Here is a 22,411-nt window from a genome sequence, read left to right on the forward strand (position 1 = left end):
CCACATTTCTCCTCATAGAGCCCAGCCTCCCGGATAATTTGTTCTGCATATAGGTTGAAAAGGTATGGAGATAGGATGCATCCCTGGCGTATGCCCTTCCCAATTTTGAACCATGCAGTGTTCCCTTGCTCTGTTCTGACGACTGCCTCCTGGTCCAAGCATGAACACTGCATGCTATTTTAGGTAGGGGTGCCTATATGGCTAGGGCAGTATCTGTTTGTTGAAGCACCTTGGTTGTAATTCCATCAATTCCTATACCTCCATTTTTTACTAATGTCTTTAGTGAAGCCTGGATTTCATTCACCATTACCATTGGTTCTTGGTCTTGAAATAGTTGAGCATCAATGATGTGTTTTTTTGGGTGTGTGTGTGTGTGTGTAGTAACTCCGTGTATCCTTTCCATCTTTTTTGATCTTTGTATCAATCAATATTTTGCCCATATAATCCTGAAGTATTTAACTTCTTTAGTTCTTCTTCAAAATGGCAAATATATTCTTTCCTTTTTGCTTTCTAACACTGTGCCTTTATATATTTCATTGAAACACTTTGTTTTATCTTCTCAAGCTGCTCTTTGAAATCTTCTGATCAGCTCTTATACTTTATTATTTTTCTTTCACCTTAACTTCTCTATGTTCAAGGGCAAGTGTTATAATCTGCTCTGACATCTATATTTGTCTTTTCTTTCTTTTACTTATAATGATATTTCCCTTCTTCGTGATTAATATTCTGATGTTATCTTACAATTCATCTTGTCTTCAGTAATTAGTGTACAGCATAACAAATCTACTCTTGAGATGGTCTCTAAATTCAGGTAGGATATGCTTGTTGTTGTTATGTGCTTTCGAGTCATCTGCAACTCATAGCGACACTATGTACTACAGCCTTAAGCCCCGCTCTATCCTTAACCAATCTTTATGTCTCTGACACACCTACCCCAATTGCCCCAGTCATCGAATCAATCCATCTCATTGAAGATCTTCCTCTCTGTGCTATCTCTCCACCCTCAAAAGCATGACGTCCCTCTCAAAGAACTGATCCCTCCTTGCAACGTGTCCAAAGTATGTCAGATGAAGCTTCAGAACCCTTTCCTCCAAGAGCAGCCTGGTTTTACCCTCTCTATGATGAATCTGTTTGCTTTCCTAGCAGTCCATGGCATATTCAATACTCTTCCCCAGCACCACAGCTCAAAGGCATCAATTCCCTTTCTATCACCCCTAGTTATTGTCCAGCTTTTTGATGCAGAGCAAGCAATTGCAAACACCATGGCCTGGCCAGGCACACCTTAGTCTCCAGACTGACATCATTGCTTAGTACTTTGGAGAGTTCTCTGACAGCAGACTTTCTCAATACAGTTCATCTTTTCATTTCCTGGCTGCTAGTACCAAGAGTGTTGATTGTGGAGCCAAACAAACTAAAGCTGTTAATAATGTCAATTTCCTCACCATCTATCATGATACTGCCAATGGGACCAGTGGTGAGAATCTTTGTTTTCTTGATGTTGAGCTTCAATGCATATTGAAGGCCTTCTGCAGCCCTTCAGGTCCTCTTCAGTTTCAACAATTAGGGTTGTGTCATCTGCATAACACAGACTATTGGTAAGTCTTCCTCCAATCCTGATGCCACATTTCTCCTCATAGAGCCCAGCCTCTCAGATAATCTGTTCTGCATATAGATTGAAAAGGTATGGAATAGAACACATCCCTGGTGTACATCCTTTCTAATTTTGAACGATGTAGTGTTTCCCTCTTCTGTTCTGATGACTTTTTCTTGGTCAAAGTATCAGTTTTGCATAACACAATCAAGTGTTCTGTGATACCCATTCTTCTCAGAGTTAGTCCCCATTTTTTGTGACCCACACAGTCAAAAGTCTTTGCATGGTCAATGAAACACAGTTAGACAGTCTTCTGGTATTCCTTGCTTTCAGCTACGATCCATCTAACATTAGCTATATCCCTAGTACCACAGGGTATGCTTAAGATCATTATTTTGGCTCTTACAATCTTGCTTTCATTTTCTTCAGCATCAATGTGAACGTTAGTGTGAATAGCTGATGTTATGTTCTACAGTGGGCCCTGGTGCTGTTCTGCCTGATGTTTTTAATAGTTATTTGCCATGAATATAGTATGGATTGAACAAAATTAATCATGTGAATTTAGGCCTTGTGTTTATCACCAAGGCCTTATTTTCTCATCATTAACCTTTTTTTCCCAGGTTCCTGTGAACCTGGAGAAAGGATGAAAGACACACAAGTGACGAGGACTTTTGTTCATAGGGTCACACTTAACATCGAGAGAGACCAGTTGGTCTAGTGGACCGAAAGTGATGCTACCAAGCCAAGGGTGGGTGACTGTAAAACGTGGCCCTTGGATGAAACATTCTTCTGGGTCATATAGCTCTGGTGTGTCCACTTGCCATACAGAGGTAACTTGTGGTCACTGTGAAGCTGAACACTGTGACACTGACATGTCAAATGTGATAATGATTACCCATGGTGGACAGTATTTGGTGGTGCTTCCCGGTTAAAACAAGCTTGGAAACAGGAGTGATATCCACTTCCATAAATAGCTTGCCTCTGAAAACCCTATGAACCGGGAGAAAGGATGAAAGTCACGCAAGTGTCAAGGACTTTCTTTCCTAGGGCTGCTATGAGTCACCTACAACTTGATGGCACTTAACAACAACAATCTTTTTTTATTCCCAACTTTTACATTCTAATCATCCATTATTATAAATATATCTTGATTTACTATTCCACCAATTTTACACTGTAGAAGTTGATGGAAAGTCTTCATTTAAGTTAAATACTAGAAATAATACAAATGCACATCACCAGCAGAACAGTTAACTAAATTGTGGTTGTTGTTATGAGTCATTGAGTCAGACTCAACTCACAGCTGACTTTCCAGCAGGTTTTCAGTGGCAGTAAAACTCCTGGAAAGAGATTGCCCATTCCTCTCCTCTGGAGCAGCTGGTGGATTCAAACTGTGTGCCTTTGGGATAGTGCAGCTTCTCATTGGAATCCCAGACAAAAGTGAAAATAACACATCACAGCAACATGCATATGAAGTACCAGAAAACACAATAGAGAGTCAGGTACACCTTAGCCTCAACGTGACTTTGCTTCTTAGTTCTTTAAAGAAGTCTTTTTTTAGCAGATTTGCCTAATGTAACACATCATTTGTTGCTTCTGTGGGGAGGTTTATCATATATCCAAGTAATATGAATTTCCTTAACAACTTCAATAGGTTCTCCATGAACAGAAGGTTGTTTATAGGTCTGGTTTGTGAAGATGTGTTGTTTTCCTTACGTCGAAGTAACACAAACTGAAAGCTATAGCAATTGCTCTTCATCAGTAAGTGCCTGTTTACTCTCAGCAAGCAAAATTGTGTCATCTGCATATCACAGTTTATGAGTCTTCCTTTAATCTTTATGCTGAGTTCTTCCTCATATAGTTTAACTTTTCAAAGTATTAGCTTAGTTTACAGATGGAACACATGTGGTCAAAGGACACCACTCTGACACACTCCTTTCCTAATTTTACATCACACATTGTCCCCTTGTTCTATTCAACCAACTTTCTCTTGGTTTATGCACAAGTTATACATATTCCAGAACCTCCTGTTTGTAGTGTTATTGCTCTAATTTATTTTGATCCATATAATTAAATGCTTTTCCATAGTCAATGAAATATCAGTAAACATCCTCATGATATTCTCTGCCTTTAGCCAAGATCTTTCTGACATCAGGTGACATCACTTGTTCCATGTTCTCTTCTCAGTAAAGCTTGTTCTCTGTCCATGTATGGCTGCAATTGTTTTTAAATTATCTTCAGCAAAGTTTTACTTGCATGTGATGTTAATTTCCACATTCTAGAAACATCTGGCAAAGTTGTATATGAAAACACAAACTTTTGGCAATGGTTAGCTCTGAGAATTAAAGAGGTCTTATAAGGTTGCTGTATTTCTTTTCCTTTTAGTCTCTTACATCTTCAAGATGGATATTGTATTAAAAAGATTGATGAAGGTTGGAAGAGTTCTTTGCAAATGAGAGAGAGAAGAAAAGGAAAGAAAAATTCTTATGAAGAACAGAAGGCTTTGCTTCAGAGTTCTCTGAGTCAACGGCTGGAAAACTAGGGTAGAAGAGGGCATCTCACTTACCTGCAGTCTCAGAAAGGTGTCCTTGGGAGAAGGGCCAGCCCTCAGTGTACCAAGGTAGAAGGCAGGGCCAGAATAGTTCATTGGAGTAGGCCTCCAGTTAGCAGAACGGAGCCTGAGGAAAGATGATAAAGAGAAAAAAAGATAGCTCTTCCCAAGCTCAGGTCCAGTGTGGACCCTTAAGTTTCCTTTTCAGAAACTAAAACTCTGTTTCTAGTTCTGTAACATGGTTTTGGTAGGATGTATTGCTGTTGCTGTTATATGCCATCAAGTCAAGTATGACTTATAGCGACCCTATGAGCATCATATCTAGACCCTGTCCTCCCTTGTGCCATCCTCATAATTTCTGACATACTTGAGCCCATTGCTGCAGTCACTGTGTCAATCCATCTCATTGAGGCTCTTCCTTTTTCTTTCTTTGACTTTCCACCTTTTCTAGTATGGTGCCCCTTTCCAAGGAATACCCCTGTTCTAGCAACATGCCCAAAGTATGTAAATTGAAGGTTCATTATCCTTGCCTGTAAGGTGCAATCTGACAGCACTTTTTTTGTTCTTTTGGCCATCCATGGGATGTTTAGTGATCTCCAACATCACAGCTCAAAGACATCAATTCTTCTTCTGTCATCCTTATTGAATGGTCAGTTCTCAAACACATAGCAAGTTGAAATTGAAACTTCCTCAGCCTGAATCAGGTGCACCTTAGTCTTCAAACTGCTATCACTGCTCTCCAATAATTTGGAGAGGTCTCTGACTACTGACTTTTCTAGTGTAATATGTCTCCTGATCTTCTGACTGCTGGTACCAAGGTGATGATTGTGGATCCAAATAAGATTAAATCACTAACAGTTTCAATCTTTTCTCTATCTATTATGATGTTACTATCAGTTCAGTGGTGAGAACTTTTGTTTTCTTGATGTAATCTACATTGAAGGCTGTAATCTTCTGGGATTCCCATTATTTTTCATGTTTGGTGTAATTTTTCATGACCCACACAGTCAAATGCCTTTGCATAGTCAATAAAGCACAAATAGACGTTCTTCTGGAATTCTCTGCTTTCAGTTAGGATCTATCTGACATCAGCAATGATATCTCTGATGCCAGGGCCTCTTATAAAACCAAGCTTTTGGCAGTTCTCTGTCAGTGTACTATTCTAGCTGTTTTTAAAAATTATCTTAGGTAATATTTTGCTTGCATGTGATATTAATAATATTATTTGGTTATTTCCACATTCTTTTGGATTATCTTTCTTAGGAACAGGAACAAATATGGAGCTCTTCCAGTCAGTTTGCTTGGCAGCTGTCCTCTAAATTTTCTAGCATAGACTGTTGAGTACATCCAGGGCTGCATCTGTTAGTTGAAACATGTCAAATGCTATCCCACCTGTTCCTAGGGCCTTCTTTATTTTTTTAAATTTTTTTTTTTTTGCCAATGCCTTCAGTGCAGGTTGAACTTCTTCTTTCATCACCATTGGCTCTTGACTATATGGCATATTTGAAGGTCCACCAATTCTTTTCAATACAGTGATTCTGTGTATTCCTTCTGTCTTCTTTTGATGCTTCCTTAATCATTCAAGATTTTGCCCATAGCATCTCTCAGTATTAAAACACGAGGCTTGAATTTTTTTTTTCAGTTCTTTCAGTTTGAGAAATCCTGAGCGAGTTCTTCTCTCTTTATTCCTTGACACCAGCTCTTTGCACATCCTGTTATAATACTTTGCTTTGTCTTCTCAAACTGCCCTTTGAAATCTTCTGTTCAACTCCTTTCAGCAGCTCCTTCAGTGGCTCTTCCCTTTGTTTTGACTTCTTGATGCTCTTGTGCAATTTTCAGAGTCACTCCTGACATCCATTTTGGCATTTTCTTTCTCTTCTGACTATGCAATGACCTTTTACTGCCTTCATAGATGATATCCTTGATGTCATGCCACAACTTATCTGATCATTGGTGTTCAATGCTTCTAAACTATTCTTAATCTGAATTTTAAATTCAGGAGGGATATACTCAAGATCATGTTTTGGTTCTTATGGGCTTGTTTTCATTTTCTTTAGCCTCAATTTGGACCTGAGCATGAGTAATGGATGGTCTGTTTTATAATCAGAACTTGGCCTGGTTTTGATTGCTGATATAGAGCTTCTTCAATGATTTTTTCCCCACAGATGTAGTCAGTCTGATTCCTATGGTGCCGATCAGGTGAAGTCTATGTATAAAGTTGCTGTTTGTGTGTGTGTTTTTTTAAAGTATTTGTGATGAATAAATCACTGAATGTACAAAATTTGATCATTCTATTTCTGGCCTCATATCTGTCACTAAGTCGGTACTTTCAGCCTACCATTTCTTCTTCATTTTATCCAACTTTCACATACCAGGCACCACATCTTAATCGCATGTTTGGTGAATTCTGAACTTCAAAATTTGATAAAAATCTTCCATTTCTTCCTTTTTTTTACTTTAGATGTCAGTGAATATATTTCAATAATAATTGTATTAACAGATCTTCTTTTATGCTTGTGGATAATATCCTATAACTCACAACACTATTCTTCAGGATAGAACTTAAAATTATCTTTTTAGCTATGAAAGCAACATCACTCTTCTTCAATTTTTCATTCCCAGCATTGTATATCATATGGTTGTCTGATTCAGAGTGGCCAATGCCAGTCCATCTTATATCACTAATGCCTAGAATGTTGAGGTTCATACGTTCCATTTCATTCTTCACAACATCTAGTCTTCCAGCATTCACACTTCATACATTCTGTGTTCCAACTATTAAAGAATGTGTTGTTGTTGAGTACCACATATCACAACCAACCCATAGCTGACCCTCCAGAGGGTTTTCAAAAGCAGTAAACTGCATAGGAGGAGATTGCCCTCCTTTCTCCCATGGAGCAGCTAGTGGCTTCAATCTGCATACCTTTGTGTTGGCAGCATAATTTTTTACCACTAAGACACCAGAGTTCCCTACTATAGGAATTAAATCAATGCCTTCTATGTTACATGACTAATCTAAGTTTCTACTGGGTAGGGGTAGGAACATACCTCTTAAAGAAGTTAGTTTTCATTTCCAGAGCATAAATAGTGAAACCTTTCAGGGTAATGTTATTGATAAAAATATCCTTACTTAGTCCTGCAAATGGGGGGTTAAGAAAGAAAATATGAATAGAGGTTGGATATTCTCCACAGTTAGGGTCAAAGAAATACAGACACACACATTCATTGTGATAAAGATTCAACTGTGAAGGTATACCTGTGTCTAACCATGTATGTATGATTGAGGTTTATTATTGTATATGTTCTCTGAGTACAACCTAGCAAGACAGTTCTTCCCTAATTATACAACTTCTCCTGAAATCCCAAGAGAAGTTTCAACAATGCTCTAGGATAAGCAGTATAACATTTAAGAAGAGGTTCTCTTCACAAAGAGGTCAAACATTAGAGAAGGTAGAGAAGATGGAGCAGATATATGAGGGGAATTTCAGTGGTTTTGAAAAGTAGCAGCCCAAGTGCCCTGGGCCCCAGGTCCTGAGGAGGAAAAAAAAAATACATAAGGAGGAAAATGTTCCTAATTTGTCATGTTTAACACTTAAATATTCAAGTATCTTGTATTCCTTCTCATTCAAAGACATCCACAAATTTCATTTTTTCCCTTAAGTAAAAGGAAAGATAGCTTTGTATCTATGAATTATTATTATTATTTATTGTTGTTTTGTGCTGTTGACTTGCCTGCAACTCATAGAGACTCTGTATGACAGCACTAAACCCTGTTCTACCCTGTGCCAGTCTTATTGTCTCTGACAAACCTATCCCCATTACACCAGTCACTGAATCAATCCATCTCATCGAGGGTCTTCCTCACTTGCGCTGTCCCTCCACTCTTCCTAACATGATGTTCCTCTCCAAGGACTGGTCCCTCCTTGCAACATGTTCAAATTATGTCAGATGAAGCTTCAGAACCCTTGCCTCCAAGGGGCAGCCTGGTCTCACCCTCTCTCACCTGTTAGTTCTTCTAGCAGTCCATGGTATAGTTAACACTCTTATCCAGCACCACAGCTCAAAAGTATCAATTCTCCTCCAATCATTCCTAGTCATTGTTCAGCTTTCTGATGCATAACAAGCAACAGCAAAGATTACAGACTGGATCAGGCACACCTTAGTCTCTAGACAGAAATCATTGCTCTTCAGTACTTTGGAGAAGTCTCTGATAGTAGACTTTCCCGATGCAATTTATCTTTTACTTTCCTGGCTATTGGTACCAAGAGTGTTGATTATGAAGCCAAGCAAACTAAAGCTGTTAACAATCTCAATCTCTTCACCATCAATCATGATGCTGCCAATGGGCCCAGTGGTTGAGAATCTTAGTTTTCTTGATGCTGAACTTGAATCCATATTGAAGGCTGCAGTCCTTGGCCTTCTGCAGCAAGAGCTTCAGGTCCTCCTCCGTTTCAGCAAGCAAGATTGTGTCATCTGCATAACACAGACTGTTGATGGGTCTTCCTCTAATCCAGATGCCACACTTCTCCTCATAGAGCCCAGCCTCTCGGATAATCTGTTGTGCATATAGATTGAAAAGGTATGGAGGTAGGACACATCCCTGGCATACACCCTTCCCAATTTTGAGCCATGCAGTGTTTCCTTGCTCTGTTCTGATAATTGCCTCCTGGTCCAAGTATAGGTTTTGCATAAACGTAATCATGTGTTCTAGGATTCCCATTCTTCTCGGAGTTAGCCAGTTTGTTGTGATCCACACAGTCAAATGCCTGTGCATAGTTAATGAAACACAGATAGGCAATCTTCTGGTACTCCCTGCTTTCAGCCAAGATCCATGTAACAGCTGAAATATCCCTAATACAATAGCCTCTTCTAAACCCAGTTTACACTTCTGGAAGGTCTCTGTTGATGTGCTGTTCTAGTTGTTTTTGGAGAATTTTCATCAGAATCTTGCTTGCATGTGATATTAATGATATTGCTCAATAATTTCCACATTCTATCAGGTCACCTTTATTTGGAATAGGAAAATTGTAGATCTCTTCTAGACAGTTGGCCAGATGGTTGTGCTCCAGATTTATTGGCTCAACTTTGTAAGCACATCTAAGGTAGCATCTGTTTGTTGAAGTATGTCAATTGGTATGCCATCAATTCCTAGGGTCTTGTTTTTTGCCAATTCTTTCAGAGCAGTTTCAACTTCTTCCTTCATCACCACAGACTTTTGCTCATATGCTGTTTCATGAAAGCCTAATTGAGAAATTTTTCATTGTAAATAAGGTTGTTATGAATCAGGTCCAATTCAAAGGCACGTAACAAAAACAACTGATCAGAAGGCATGATGCTTAAGCTAGTGTGTTACCTTGGCTGCCTGGGATTCTCTGCTTTGACAGTTAAAATGTAATTACTCCCTCGATGAAAGCTGATGTAGTATAGTCATTCCCTTTATGGGAGTTAATGTAATGGAATAATTCCCTTGACGAGAACTGATGTTATAATTTTCTTGATAAGTTCTTCCATAATGTAATCACTTTCATGATAAAATTTATTACTAACAGCCAATTAATTAAAAAGGAATTTCGTTGGAAGTACTGTTTACATTGAATATGTATAAACATATGGCAAAACTCTCTTGCCTTTGCTCAATCTAGATCCAGTATCTTGTTTGTCAATTCTGATTCTCTGCCTTACCTGCCATCCAGCTCTGTCCTCAAGTCTGACTCACAGACCTGGTGATAAGGTGGTACTAATAAAGTTAGGATTACTCAAAACATGTGGTGTAGTTGTAAAACTGACTTCAGTTGCCTCTAGTCTGCAAAACTGGTTGCTTTGCCCTATAATTCTATTTTTCTTTAGTCATATAGTTTATTTACCAGGGAAGGAAATGCATCTTTCCTGGATTAGTATTCACCTCTTTAAAACTGTTTTTCTCAGTTATATGTAATTGTTTTCTGGATTAGCATCTACCTCTTTGAAAATATTTTTCTCAGTTATATATATTTGAATTTGCATTTACCTCTTTGAAATGTTTTTCTCAATCATATGTAAACTATATTACAAGCTGTTTGTTTACTAGTAATTGTAACATGTACCACAAGTATAAAAAAATTGAGAAGATTCTGTGCTCTGTGGTTTTGTAAATTATTACCTAGCTTGGCAGGGACTAGAGAGCATTATAATGAGTGAACTAACTCAGTACCATAAGGACAAGTATTGTATAAAACCATTACTGTAGAATTGAGAGTATAAGGATCCAAGAGGGGTGGGAGAGGTTGGAATCAGAGGGATGAGGGTGTGCAGGGGGAGGGGAGTTAGTCATGCGGTTGGACAATTTGATGTGTGGAGGGGTGAGGTAAATGGAAAGAATTTGTTCTTGAAAACAATGTATTCTAGTTTTGAAAATAAACTAGTAGAAAATAAAAAAATAAAAACAAACCAATCTCTGCTCTCCCAGAGCAGATCCCAGATTTGCAATAAAGTGCTTTGGATATTGTAATCTGTCTGTCTTCTTTGACATTGACCATGGAAAGAACCCCTTGTATTCAATAACACTGGGATGTGCTGATCTGTATATGTGCTATAAGTATGTGAACCTTTTCCTAAGACAAGGCTCTTTCTCTCATTCTCCCTTTCTCTCTCTCTGGCATGCACACACACTTCATTGATTTTGCTGCTCTAGAGAACTCAGTCTAAGACAGAAGGGCATTAAGGAAAGTGGTTTGACTGAGAGAACAGGATCCTACATAGCTACTTTATGCTTTTTTCTGCATAAATAGGTTTTACTCCAAGGATCTCTAAGTATCAGTATTTGGAACACAAAGGGAACGCTGATGGCAGAGTCCTTAGGGAGTTGCAAGGTGATTTCTCTTTGGTGGTTTGATTCCACCAACAGCTTCATCAGAGAAAGATTAGCCACCTTTTCCTGTTCAATGGAGTCTCCTGAAAACCTGCTGAAAGGTCAGTTCCAACTCATGGAAATGAATCTGAATTTGAGTTTTGAGTTGAACCATGAGGCCAGAAGAGTACACCTCACTTAGCAGTAGTCTCAGAAAAGTGTCCTTGGGAGGAAAGAGAAGAATCTTTACTTCTAGGCATTAGTATTCTATGACCTCAGGGATTCTACCCCAATTTCAGTGTAGACCAAACAACTCTTAAAGAGAAGCTAGAGCATCTTTTCAAACCCAGAACATACCTTTCTGTTGTTCTTGAATTTTCCAAGAATAATTGACTCGTCCTTGATTCTCCACCAGAATCCTTAGAAGCTGGCAACCCTGTTTGGTACAATCCCGCTTATAATCCATTTCCCCCCTCTTATAGAAGCCTTTAGAACCCTATAGCCCTTGGGTGTTAATGTATACTGCATTGAAACAGATGATTAAAACTGTTTAAAAGGGATATAGGTTAGATATTATGGTTATGACAGGAGTCCAGAACAAAGGTAGCATAGTGGAATGGACTTGGGGGAGGGATTGAATGACAAAAATTTTTGTCTTTTACTTTTCAAAAAGAAAAATGAATTAGGGGAAGGGTGGGCAGGGGGAAAAGTGCAACAATGAATGAATGGAAATCCAAAGTCTGTTAACGTTCATGAAAATCAATTTAAATTAAAAAAAAAGAAATGAGGCTGGGGAAATAAAGAACCCCTTGATATTTCTGTTCCATACTCAATCTTCCCTCTTACCCTCTGCTGTTCTACTTGGACAAAGCTTTAGCTGGAAATATTTAGAGATTTGGTTGTGTCATTTACCTGAGACCCAAACTGGATGAGTGACTCAAGGATATAGGAGTAAAATAACATACAAGAGAGACTGTCTACTCACACTAAAACTGATACATCCAGATGGGATTATTCTTATAGCCTTATCTCTTTCTGATAGGACTTCCAATAAAAAGCAATATAGAAAGGTGGTGGTATGGAAAGGAATTATTTCTTAGGACCTGGATATGTTTCATATGATCAAGGATCCAGACCCTTGTTCATTGTTTTGCTTTTGTGTACCATCTTATTGAGAAGTAATGACGTCAGTTTTAGGACTAAGGTGCATCTAAATCAGGCCATGGTCTTTCCTATCTCTTGCTATGCATTTGAGAGCTGGACAATGAATAAGGATGATAGAAGAAGAATTGATGCCTTTGAGCTGTGGTGTTGGAGAAGAGCCCTGAATAGCCCATGAACGACCAAAAGAACAAACAATATGTCTGGAGAGAGTGCAGCCAGGGTGCCCTTTGGAGACAAGAATGATGAGGCTTCACCTCACATACTTTGTCCATGTTGTTGGAGGGGCTATTCCATGTAGAGAGGCATGATGCTCGAAAGGGGGGTGGTCATGGAAGGAGAGGAAAACCCTCAACAAGGTGGATTGACACAATAACTGCCACAATGAGCTTTAGTGTGTCAGGTAGTGTGAAGATGGCACAGGATAGAACAGGGTTTAGGTAGTTTGTTCATTGGGTCATTATACATCACACTTGATTTGGTGGCACCTAACAAGAACAACAACAAGAACAACCATCTAGTGGATTTCAATTTAAGTGACCCTATGAGACAGTACAATGGCTCCAAAGTATTCCTAGGCTGTAATATTTGAAAGCAATTTTAAGCTGCTGGTAGACTCAAACAGCAAGTCTTTTGGTTAGCAGTAAAGAACTTAAATATTGTATCTTCAAGCCCTTGATACATACATACCTGGAATCTGGGAATGTTCAGTTTCTGAAAACCATTGCTCAGAACACCTATAACTTTCTCATTTAAAAATACCTGCAAAATAAGGAGCTAGTGTTAGACTTCTAAGCCCACTCAAAGAAAGAGAGAGGGGGAAAAAGACTGATTTCTGGAAAAGGTAGCCATGATGAAAAAAAAAAAGATTGATGTTGGTGCTCTCAGATACCTAGGTGATGAGGAATTGCAAGAATAAAATATCATTAAAGAAGCATAACTATGACATATTAGCCACCTCCCATTGGAGACTCTGTCTAGCTGAGATGAGTGCAATGATTGGGCCCAATGAGCAAAAGAAAGAACAAAGAATAACTACAGATAAAGATAGGTGCAGCAGTGACAACATCCCCTGTGAATCATAATATAAATAGAATGAGTGGACTCTCAGCTTTCATTTTATCCTTCCTCTGCTGAGTCTGTGTACTACAGAGGCTGTAGTAGAGGGAGATCTGGAAATTCCACTTAGACTTCACATCTAATATTTCAGACAAGATTTCACTTTAGAAAATCAGTTGCACATGTGTGAATATCAATAGCAAATGAACCAGATGCTATACGTTATAGTTTCTGCTTCTCTCTGGATAAGAAGCTCATCCATGAGCCTCATTGTTACCTCTTTTCTCCATCATAATCATCAAATTCATCAATATTTATTTGAATTCTTCATTAGACTTTGTCTTAATTCCCTAAAATTCACTGCTCTCAAGTCAGTTCCAGTTCCTATTAAGCTTCCACCAGGTTTGTGAGATGCTAATTCATAACAGGAGGAGACAGCAGTACAACACAATATGTATTGTGCCACCAGAGCTCCTTTAGAGAACCAGTTTTCACTCAAGACAATTAATTGTGCATGTGTTCATTTCAACGGCAGAGTGAGTGAGGCAGATGCTACATTCTATGACTTATGCTATCATTTTAATAAGGAGCTTATCCAAATGCCCCAATCACCAATTTTGATATGGATTCTCCACTAGGCTTGTCTTAAATTCTTAGTACTATTGTAATAGAAATCCCACAAATGTGTGGCTTTGAAGAACATAAATGCATTTTCTCAGTTTTAGAGGACAGAAGCCCAATCAGGGTCTTGTACATATCTCCTCCTCCCTTATACGTACTTGTGTGCATTCTTTGGTCTCTTGGTTTGGAAATAGAACTCATATGGTGTCAGTATTCCTACCTATCTTCTTCCTTATATGTGTTTCTGTCTGTGCCCAAACTGCTGTATATGTAAGCCAGGAGTTACTTGGTTTAGGATCCACTCTATAGCTCAGCTTATTATATAACATTAGATTGCAGTATAGAACGTAATTACATTATATTAAATATAGACTTATTATATTATCTTCACAGGTATAGGGATTGAGGTCCCAACATGTATTTTGAGGAATACATGAAAGCAGAAAACCAGTCTGTGTGATTTAACTGTGTGTTCCACCATCCAACACTTCTTGCTGGTTGCTGTTGAGTTGATTCAGACTCATAGTAGCTCCATGTGACAGAGTAGAATTATCCAACAGGGTTTCCTATTCTATATTTGCTATAGAAGTAGATGACCATCGGAACTGTTGTTGTGCACCACTGAGTCAGAACAGACTCATAGCCACCTTCCAATGGGTCTTCAGAGGCAGCGACTCACAAAGGAGATTGTCCATCTTTCTCTCATGGCAGATTTGAACCAGGCACTTTTGTATCAACAACACAACTCCTTACAATTATGCCATCAGAACTCCCTAAGGAACTAAAAGGTGGGTTCAAATCACCAACTTTTAGATTAACAGTCAAACATTTAGTTGTAATGCCACCAGAATTCCTTGCTCAACATACTATAGCATAATGATATTAACCAGTGACTACCTTCATCAATAGCAGTTATGAAAAGTTTTATTTACCACCATGGACAGCTCACTGACCCCTACCTGTGCCAAATCTTGAACATGAAGATGCAGTTTACCTCCAGAGCATATAGAAGTCTCGTAGAGTACAAATCCATAGGACTGACCATTCCCATGGTTTATAGGAAGATTCTCCATATTGATTGGTGTATCAGATTTCACTGGCTATGAAGGAAATAGGGTATGAATAGAAACCAGAGTGATAAGTCAGGAACAATCTTTCCAATACCTTTGCTACTTTTTTATGACACCTAAATTTCTCTGAAGAAATTAGCAAAAAACAAGGCCCCTGGAATTGATGGCGTACTAACATACTTCAATAAACACATGCAGAACTGGACATGCTCACCAGTTGTGCCAAGAAATACTGAGGACAACCACCTGGCCTCACTGACTGGAAGAGATCCATATTTATTCCCATTCCAAAAAAATGTGAACCAACTGAGTGTGGAGATTATTGAACAATATCACACACAAGCAAAATTCTGCTGAAGATTATCCAAAAACAACTGGGACAGTGCATTGACAGAGAACTCCCAGAAGAGCAAGCTGTATTTAGAAGAAGCCATAGCACTAGAGTCATAGCCAATCATGGACAATGTCAGACAGATCTTGGTTGAAAGCATAGAACACCAGAGGAATGCCTGTTTGTGTTTCCTTGACTATTTAAAGACTGTGAGGATCACAACAAATTGTGGCTTATCTTGAGAATGAGAATCCGAAAACACTTAACATTGCTCATGTGAAACCTATACTTGTACTAAAAAGAGATCGTCAGAACAGAGCAACTCCATGGTTTAAAATCAGGAGAGAAGAGCATCAGGGATGTGTCCTGCCTTTCTACAAACCTTTTCAGTCTATATGCAGAACAGATCATTTATGAGGTTAAACTTTATGAGGGAGTAATGTGGCATCAGGATTGGAGGAAGACTCATCAGCAATCTCCATTATGCAGATGACACAATCTTGCTTACTGAAACTGAGAAGGACCTTGTAGCAGAAGATCAAGGACTGTCATCCTTAGTATGGATTGAAGCTTAACATCAAGAAAACAGACTCTGACCACTGGGTCAATTGACACCATCATGACAGATGTTGAAGAAATTGAGATTGTTAACAGGTTTAGTTTGCTTGGTTCTACAATCAACATTATTGGTACCAGCAGTCAGGAAATCAAAAGACAAATTGCATTGGGGAAAGTCTGCTGTCAGGGATATCTTCAGGGTACTGAAGAACAATGATGTCAGTCTGGAGACTAAGGTGTGTCTGATCCAGGTCATAGTCTTAGCAGTTACGTGCTATGTGTCAGAAAGCTGGAAAATGACTAGAGGTGATAGAATGAGAATTGATGCCTTTGGGCTGTGGTGCTAAAGAAGAGTGTTGAGTATACATACCATGGACTCCTAGAACAAACAAGTTCATCCTGGAGACGGTGAAACCAGGCTGCTCCTTGTAGGCAAGAATTCTGAAGCTCCATTTGACATACTTTGGGCATGCTGCAAAGCTGGATCAGTCCTTGGAGAAGGACGTCATGCTTGGGAGAGTGGAGGGACAGCACAAGAGAGGAAGACTCTCAATGAGATGGATCGATTCAGTGACTGGTATAATGGGATAGGTGTGTCAGAGTCAGTGAGAATGGCACAAGATAGAGCAGGGTTTAGAGCTATTGTACATAGAATTGCTATGAGTCTCAGACCACTCAATGGCACATAGGAACACCAACAATGTATTTTTCAAAGAAATTTAATTTTTTATTCTTCAGCACAGGTTCACAAAAGTTCAGTAATCTAGACAAATTTTGTTTAATTAGACAAAACTTACTTCATAGGTTTCTCATTCAGTAGTTTTCCCTATATAGTTCATTCAGGCTCACACACTGACCGTCACCAGTTTATCTGAGTTAGAAAGCAGAATTCTCCAATATCCTGCAACTTCTACTTACTCTTCAAATTTCAACCTTTTCTTCTCATGTTTATTACAGCATTATTTATAGCAACTAAGATATAGACAAATCCCAAATGTTCAACAATGGATGAATAGATAAACAAGCTATAACACATACACTTAGTGGATTACTATGGAATAAAAAAGATTTGGAAATCGCTGAACTTGGCTACATCTAGAGGAGATTGTGTTGCTATTGTTATGTGCTATCAAGTTATCTGTGACTCATAGTGACCCTATGTACAACAGCTCTGAAGTCTACCCTGTCCTGAGCCAGTGCGACACACCTACCCATATGACCCCAGTTACTGTATCAAGCCATCTCATCAGGGATCTTCGTCTTCTGTGCTGTCCCTTCACCCTTCCAAGCATAATGTCCTTTTCCAAGGACCAGTCTTTACTGGCCACATGCCCAAACTTGTGGGATGCAGCTTCAAAATTCTAGCCTGCAGGGAAAACTTGATTTCACCCTCTCCAAAACAGACCTGTTTGTTTCCTTGGTGGTTCATGGTATGTTCAAGACTTTTCTCCAACACCACAGCTCAAAGGCATCAATTCTTCTGTTACCTTTGCCATTGTCCAGCTCTCTGATACACAGTAAATAATTGTGAAGACCATGGCCTGGATCAGGTTCACCTTAGTCACTAGACTGATATCATTGCTTCTCAGTACTCTGGAAAGGTCCCTGACAGCAGATTTTCCCAGTACAATTTTTGTCTTTTTATTTCCTGACTGCTAGTACAAAGAGTGTTGATTGTGGAGCTGAGCAAGCTATAACTGTTAACAACCTCAATCTTTTCTCCATCCATCATTGTGCTACCAGTTAGCCCAATGGTGAGAATCTTTGTCTTCTTGAAGTTGAACTTCAATTCATATTGAAAACTACAATCCTTGACCTTCTGCAGCAAGTGCTTCAGGTCCTCCTCAATTTCAGAGAGCATGGTTGTGTCATCTGTATAACATAGGATGTTGTTCCTTCAATCCTGATGCTACATTCCTCCTCAAAAATCCCAGCTTCCTGAATGATCTGTTCTGCATATAAATTGAAAAGGTATGAGACAGGACGTATCCTTGATGCAATTCTTTCTTGATCCTGAACCATGTGGTGTTTCCCTGGTCTGTTCTGAGGACTGCTTCCCCATTCAAGCATAGGTTTGGCATAAGCACAATCAAGGGTTCTGGGTGAGATTCACATTCTCCCCAAGATTAGCACAGTTTGTTGTGATCCACACAGTAAAATGCCTTTGCATAGTCAATGAAACACAAATAAACATTCCTCCATTACTCTTTGCTTTCTGCTAAGATCAAGCTGATATTGGTGATAATTATCTCTAGTGCTATGGCCTCTTCTAAACACAGCTTGTACTTCTGGCAGTTCTCTGTTGATGTACTGTTCCAGTTGTTTTTGGTCAATCTAAAGCAGGATTTTGATTGTGTGTGATATTAGTGATATTGTTCGATACTTTCCATACTCTATTGAGTTACATTTTTTTTTGTTATTGTTTTGTTTTGTTTTTTTCCCTGTAGAATGGGAATAAATATGGATCTATTCCAGTCAGTTGGCCAGGTAGTTTGGCTGAATAAAATAAACCAGTCATAAAAGTATAAATATTATATGTACCTGCTATTATAAAAAGATAAAGAAGAATTCACACAAAGAAATATTTTTTCAGTAGTTACCAGGGATGGGAGGGAAGGGAAAAATCTATGTATAATACAAGATTTACCAGCACAATATTGCTATAGAAAGGGAAGACATGAGGAAATCCAAACAAATCCAGTTGACAAAGGTAAAAAAACCACTATGACCTCCATAATTCTACAGGAAAAAGTTACAACTTGTTCACAATCCATCCACAATGATTCTGTGGCTCTTGTTACACCGGTCTAAATTTAGACAAAATGTAGATGATTTGTTTCAATAGCTCCTAGTGAAAAGCTCCCTTGTACGTTCTGTAGTCCAAGCATTCTTCCCCATTTCTTAACTGGTACCCCTTGTCAGTTCTAGGGGAAGATCTTACCTCATCCAAGTACTTCAGGACATCCCACAGTGGCAAAAAGAGTGACATTCTCACAGCTGGATACACAGCCTTTGGAACTAGGTCAGGTAAAGGAGGCAAAGCAGTGGCTGCAATGGAAATGGTCCAGTGGATCTGAAATAACCACTGTTATTTTTGAGCTCCCTCATCCCTCTCATTGATTCTTCTATCCCAGAGCCTAGTGTGCTTCTCCAAGGGCATTGATAACCATTTCATGTTTTAGTAGATATTTAGGAAGACCTCTAAGAGGTTTTACCTGTCTGACTTACAGATTGAGGGCTCTTAGGAAGCAAGGACTCTCAACTTGACAGCATTAATCTTCACCAATTTCTGGGATTACATTGTTGTTGTTAGGTCTCATCAAATTGAATATGACCCAGAGCAAGTCTATGAACAATGGTTCTGAACCTTGTCCTCTCCTCATCATCTCTGACATACTTGAGCCCATTGCTGTGGCAATTGTGTCAATCTGTCAATCCATTTGACTAAGGATCTCTCTCTCTCTCCCTCCCTCCACCTTTCCAAGCATAGTGTCCTTTTCCAAAGAGGTCCTTCCTAACAACATGCCCAAAGAATGTGAGATGAGGTTTTGTTATCCTTGTCTCTAAGGAGCATTCTGTACTTTCTCTAAGACTTACCTGTTTGTTCTAACACATAGTACATGGTTATTTAATTTTATTCAAATAAATATAATTGAGCAGAACAAGTTTTTCCATCTGTACCATGAGCTTACTGGTGTACACTGTAGTAAGAGCTTTAGATGTAATAACTTCATCTTCAAGATACTCACAGAAGCTAAGATTATTATCCATGTTTCCATGAAGAAATCAAGGCTAAATGGCTTAAAATAAAGCAGTTAATGTAAAATTACACATCTTTGCAGCAGGAAAGCCAGTTAAAGTTGTCTTTGCACTGAAGCACTTTATTAAACTGCTGTTTCCTGGCATAGATTTCGCCTTTTCTCAGAATACAGACAGTTCACTAGAAAGCTCATTTTTCAGATTTAAATGGCTGCTAAGTACCTAAGAAAGATCCAAAGAGTTTTCGAAGCCTGAAATATTTTTCTGTGTAATCCCCTGCCTCGGTCAGCACAGCATCATAGTCTGAAAGACACCAAGGACCCATCATTAACAACTCAGGCCTCTCTGACAATCCTTGCTTCAGCAGAGTTCTGGGAGATTCCAGGACTGGTAGTGTGGTCAGTGCCACAGTGATCTGAGGATAGAGAGCAATGGGAAGGCAAACACCTGTTCCTTGTCTCTGGAAAACTTCCTATGTCAGCTTGGGATGCAGGGTACAGGGTAAACTTTGGAATCCTTCCTACAACTTTTATTGAGAGCCCAAGGCACTGGGCTCACTTCTCTGTCTCAGTTTCCATGCAAACTCTCAGCTTCCACCAGTGCTGGTGGCCCAGCTGTGCTTGTCTCTTCCAGCACAGCATTTCTCATCCATGTCCATCTCTAGTAGAAGATACAGAGTGACCAGGTCAAGGCTAATAATATGCACAAATAAGTAATACATAACTGTGTAGTTTCAGGCTGTCTTGTCCCAACTACTACAAGTAACAGGAAACTGTGATATCCTTAAGGTCATGAAATAAAGGAAAATAGATATGAAACTCCTCAGTGTTTCACTATATTGAGTTAAGAACCCTCTACAATAAAGTGCCAAGGCCACCTATGCTGGGTGATCACAGAAGAGAACACTTGCCATAACTCGTGACAACACTTCTGTAGTTCTTAAAGTGTGTGGCCCCATTCATAAAGCCAAAGTTGGTCCCACCATGGAACATATACATGTTGAAGGAAATCTCAGCTTTGATTAATTTAAGCACAGTATCCTCAACGTCTGTGAAAGAGAAGATGAGAAAATACAGAAAAAATATCAATTAAGCAGGAGGGAAAAGTCTCTGATGAATCCAGTCTCACATACAACTTGTTCATTACACAATCTCCACTAAAATCTCAACCAGAAAATGAGTGGAATTGACGAGAAGACCAAGTCCCATCAACAGTTTGAAAATTTCTTTCCCCCCACAGTATTAACATAATTTGCTTACCACACTATCAAATAATCATTCAAAGTCCTCCTGTCACCTAATTATCTAGCTTTCACTGTTTCTTCAAATGTAATTGTTGATTATACATCATTAATGCCTTCTAGGACAATGTATATGTGGACACTGGCTTAGATTCACTCTTGCTAGCATTGTGTCTAAGGGCAAACACTTACCCTTTACATCTTTAGCAAAGTGTTTGCTTCCCCAAGTGTCAAACCATCCAACCCAGAATTCCATGATCAGAATGGGTTTTTTATTCTAGAAACAAACCAAATCAAACACTAAGTCCAGACTCTCAGATGAGACACCAAAATAAAAATCAGAAAATCATATCCAACAGATGTGAACTTGAGGACCTCCCACTTTTCACCTTCCCCTCAGTCAACTCCAAAATTCTTTACTTTCTTCTCACCGATTGTACTTTCCTGTTGGATTTTTCAAGATCCTTCCACCTTTATGATTCTCTCTATTACACTTAAAAATATCATTAGTAATTTCAACATTGTTCTACTGAAGACTGGCACTGGAAGAAGTGACTTTGGATGCACAAAGCTTGACTGTGCTTACTTCTGTGAAAGCTAAGTCTCAGAAATCACAATGCCAATACAGACAGAGTTGGAATTTAAAAAGTCAAAGTCATTACCATGGAGTCAGAACCAATTCATAGCCGACATTTGGGTGGTTTTTCAAGGGCTATAAATCCCTTGGGTGGAAATTGTCCATCTTTCTCCTGAGTAGCTGTTGATGGATTTTAACTACTAGAGAGGGCCCCATGATTGGGTTAGTAGTACAACCATCTACTAACTATACCATGTATGCCAGTATGCTAACTGTACCACGTATGAAAATTTAACATAAGTGTATATAAAACAAATAATCAGATAGTTTTCATAAGAACACAGGTAAGCATGACGTCTACTGTCTAGTCTTCCACATTGTTGTTTCTGTTCCAATTCACCTTATTAGTACAAAGACATTTCAAGCCCACCAAAAATTAGGTTACACTGTTGTTATGTACCCATCTGATACTGACTTTCCTGTGGATTCCCAGAGGCATTAAATTTCACAGTAGAATACTGCCCATCCTACTATTACCAGGGGTGGAGACATAGCTTTAGAGATTCCATGATTTTTTCCGTTTTGGTTTATTCTCTTTTTTTTAAAAGTATTTTTTAATTTTTTTAATGAATTTTAATAAACATTTACAGAGATTTTGGATTTTCATTCATTCATTGCTGCACTTTTCTCCCTGCCCACCCCTCCCCACCAGTTCGCTCCCCTCTCTGAAAAGAAAAAGAAAAAAAATTCCCTCACTGGTATAAAATTCCCCCATCCCTTCCCCCCCACCCCCACACCGAGTACACTTCTCCATGTAACCTTAATTCTGGATTCCTCTGCTAACCATAATAATCATACATCACCTCTAATCTGTTCTTTCCCTCATCTGTTTCAATACAGTATATATAATTTATCCAGTGTTTTCTCAGTCTTACCTCAACCCTGATGTCAGACCCATTCTACAACAGTGGCACCATGCAGTATTTGTCCCTTTGTGACTGAGATATTTCACTCAGCATAATGTCCTCCAGGGTCACCCATTTTGAATAATATTCCATGAGTTCCTT

General features: G+C 38.9%; 1 protein-coding gene across 1 annotated transcript in view; it reads right to left on the reverse strand.

Moving 5' to 3' along the window:
* Positions 1-22,411, reverse strand: part of GLB1L3 (galactosidase, beta 1-like 3) — a 123,407-nt gene that overhangs the window by 8,986 nt on the left and 92,010 nt on the right. Inside the window, exons 9-17 of the mRNA XM_006892850.1 lie at positions 20,960-21,044; positions 20,438-20,575; positions 19,750-19,830; positions 18,710-18,816; positions 14,769-14,909; positions 12,820-12,891; positions 11,326-11,404; positions 7,191-7,278; positions 4,158-4,269 (exon numbers count right to left, since the gene is read on the reverse strand). Of these exons, the coding sequence (XP_006892912.1) occupies positions 4,158-4,269; positions 7,191-7,278; positions 11,326-11,404; positions 12,820-12,891; positions 14,769-14,909; positions 18,710-18,816; positions 19,750-19,830; positions 20,438-20,575; positions 20,960-21,044 (903 nt within the window). The remainder of the gene's footprint in view (positions 1-4,157; positions 4,270-7,190; positions 7,279-11,325; positions 11,405-12,819; positions 12,892-14,768; positions 14,910-18,709; positions 18,817-19,749; positions 19,831-20,437; positions 20,576-20,959; positions 21,045-22,411) is intronic.

This window comes from Elephantulus edwardii, unplaced genomic scaffold (genome assembly GCF_000299155.1).
Source record: "Elephantulus edwardii isolate Elephantulus edwardi_28Jun2011 unplaced genomic scaffold, EleEdw1.0 scaffold00120, whole genome shotgun sequence".
Taxonomy (NCBI): Eukaryota; Metazoa; Chordata; class Mammalia; order Macroscelidea; family Macroscelididae; genus Elephantulus; species Elephantulus edwardii.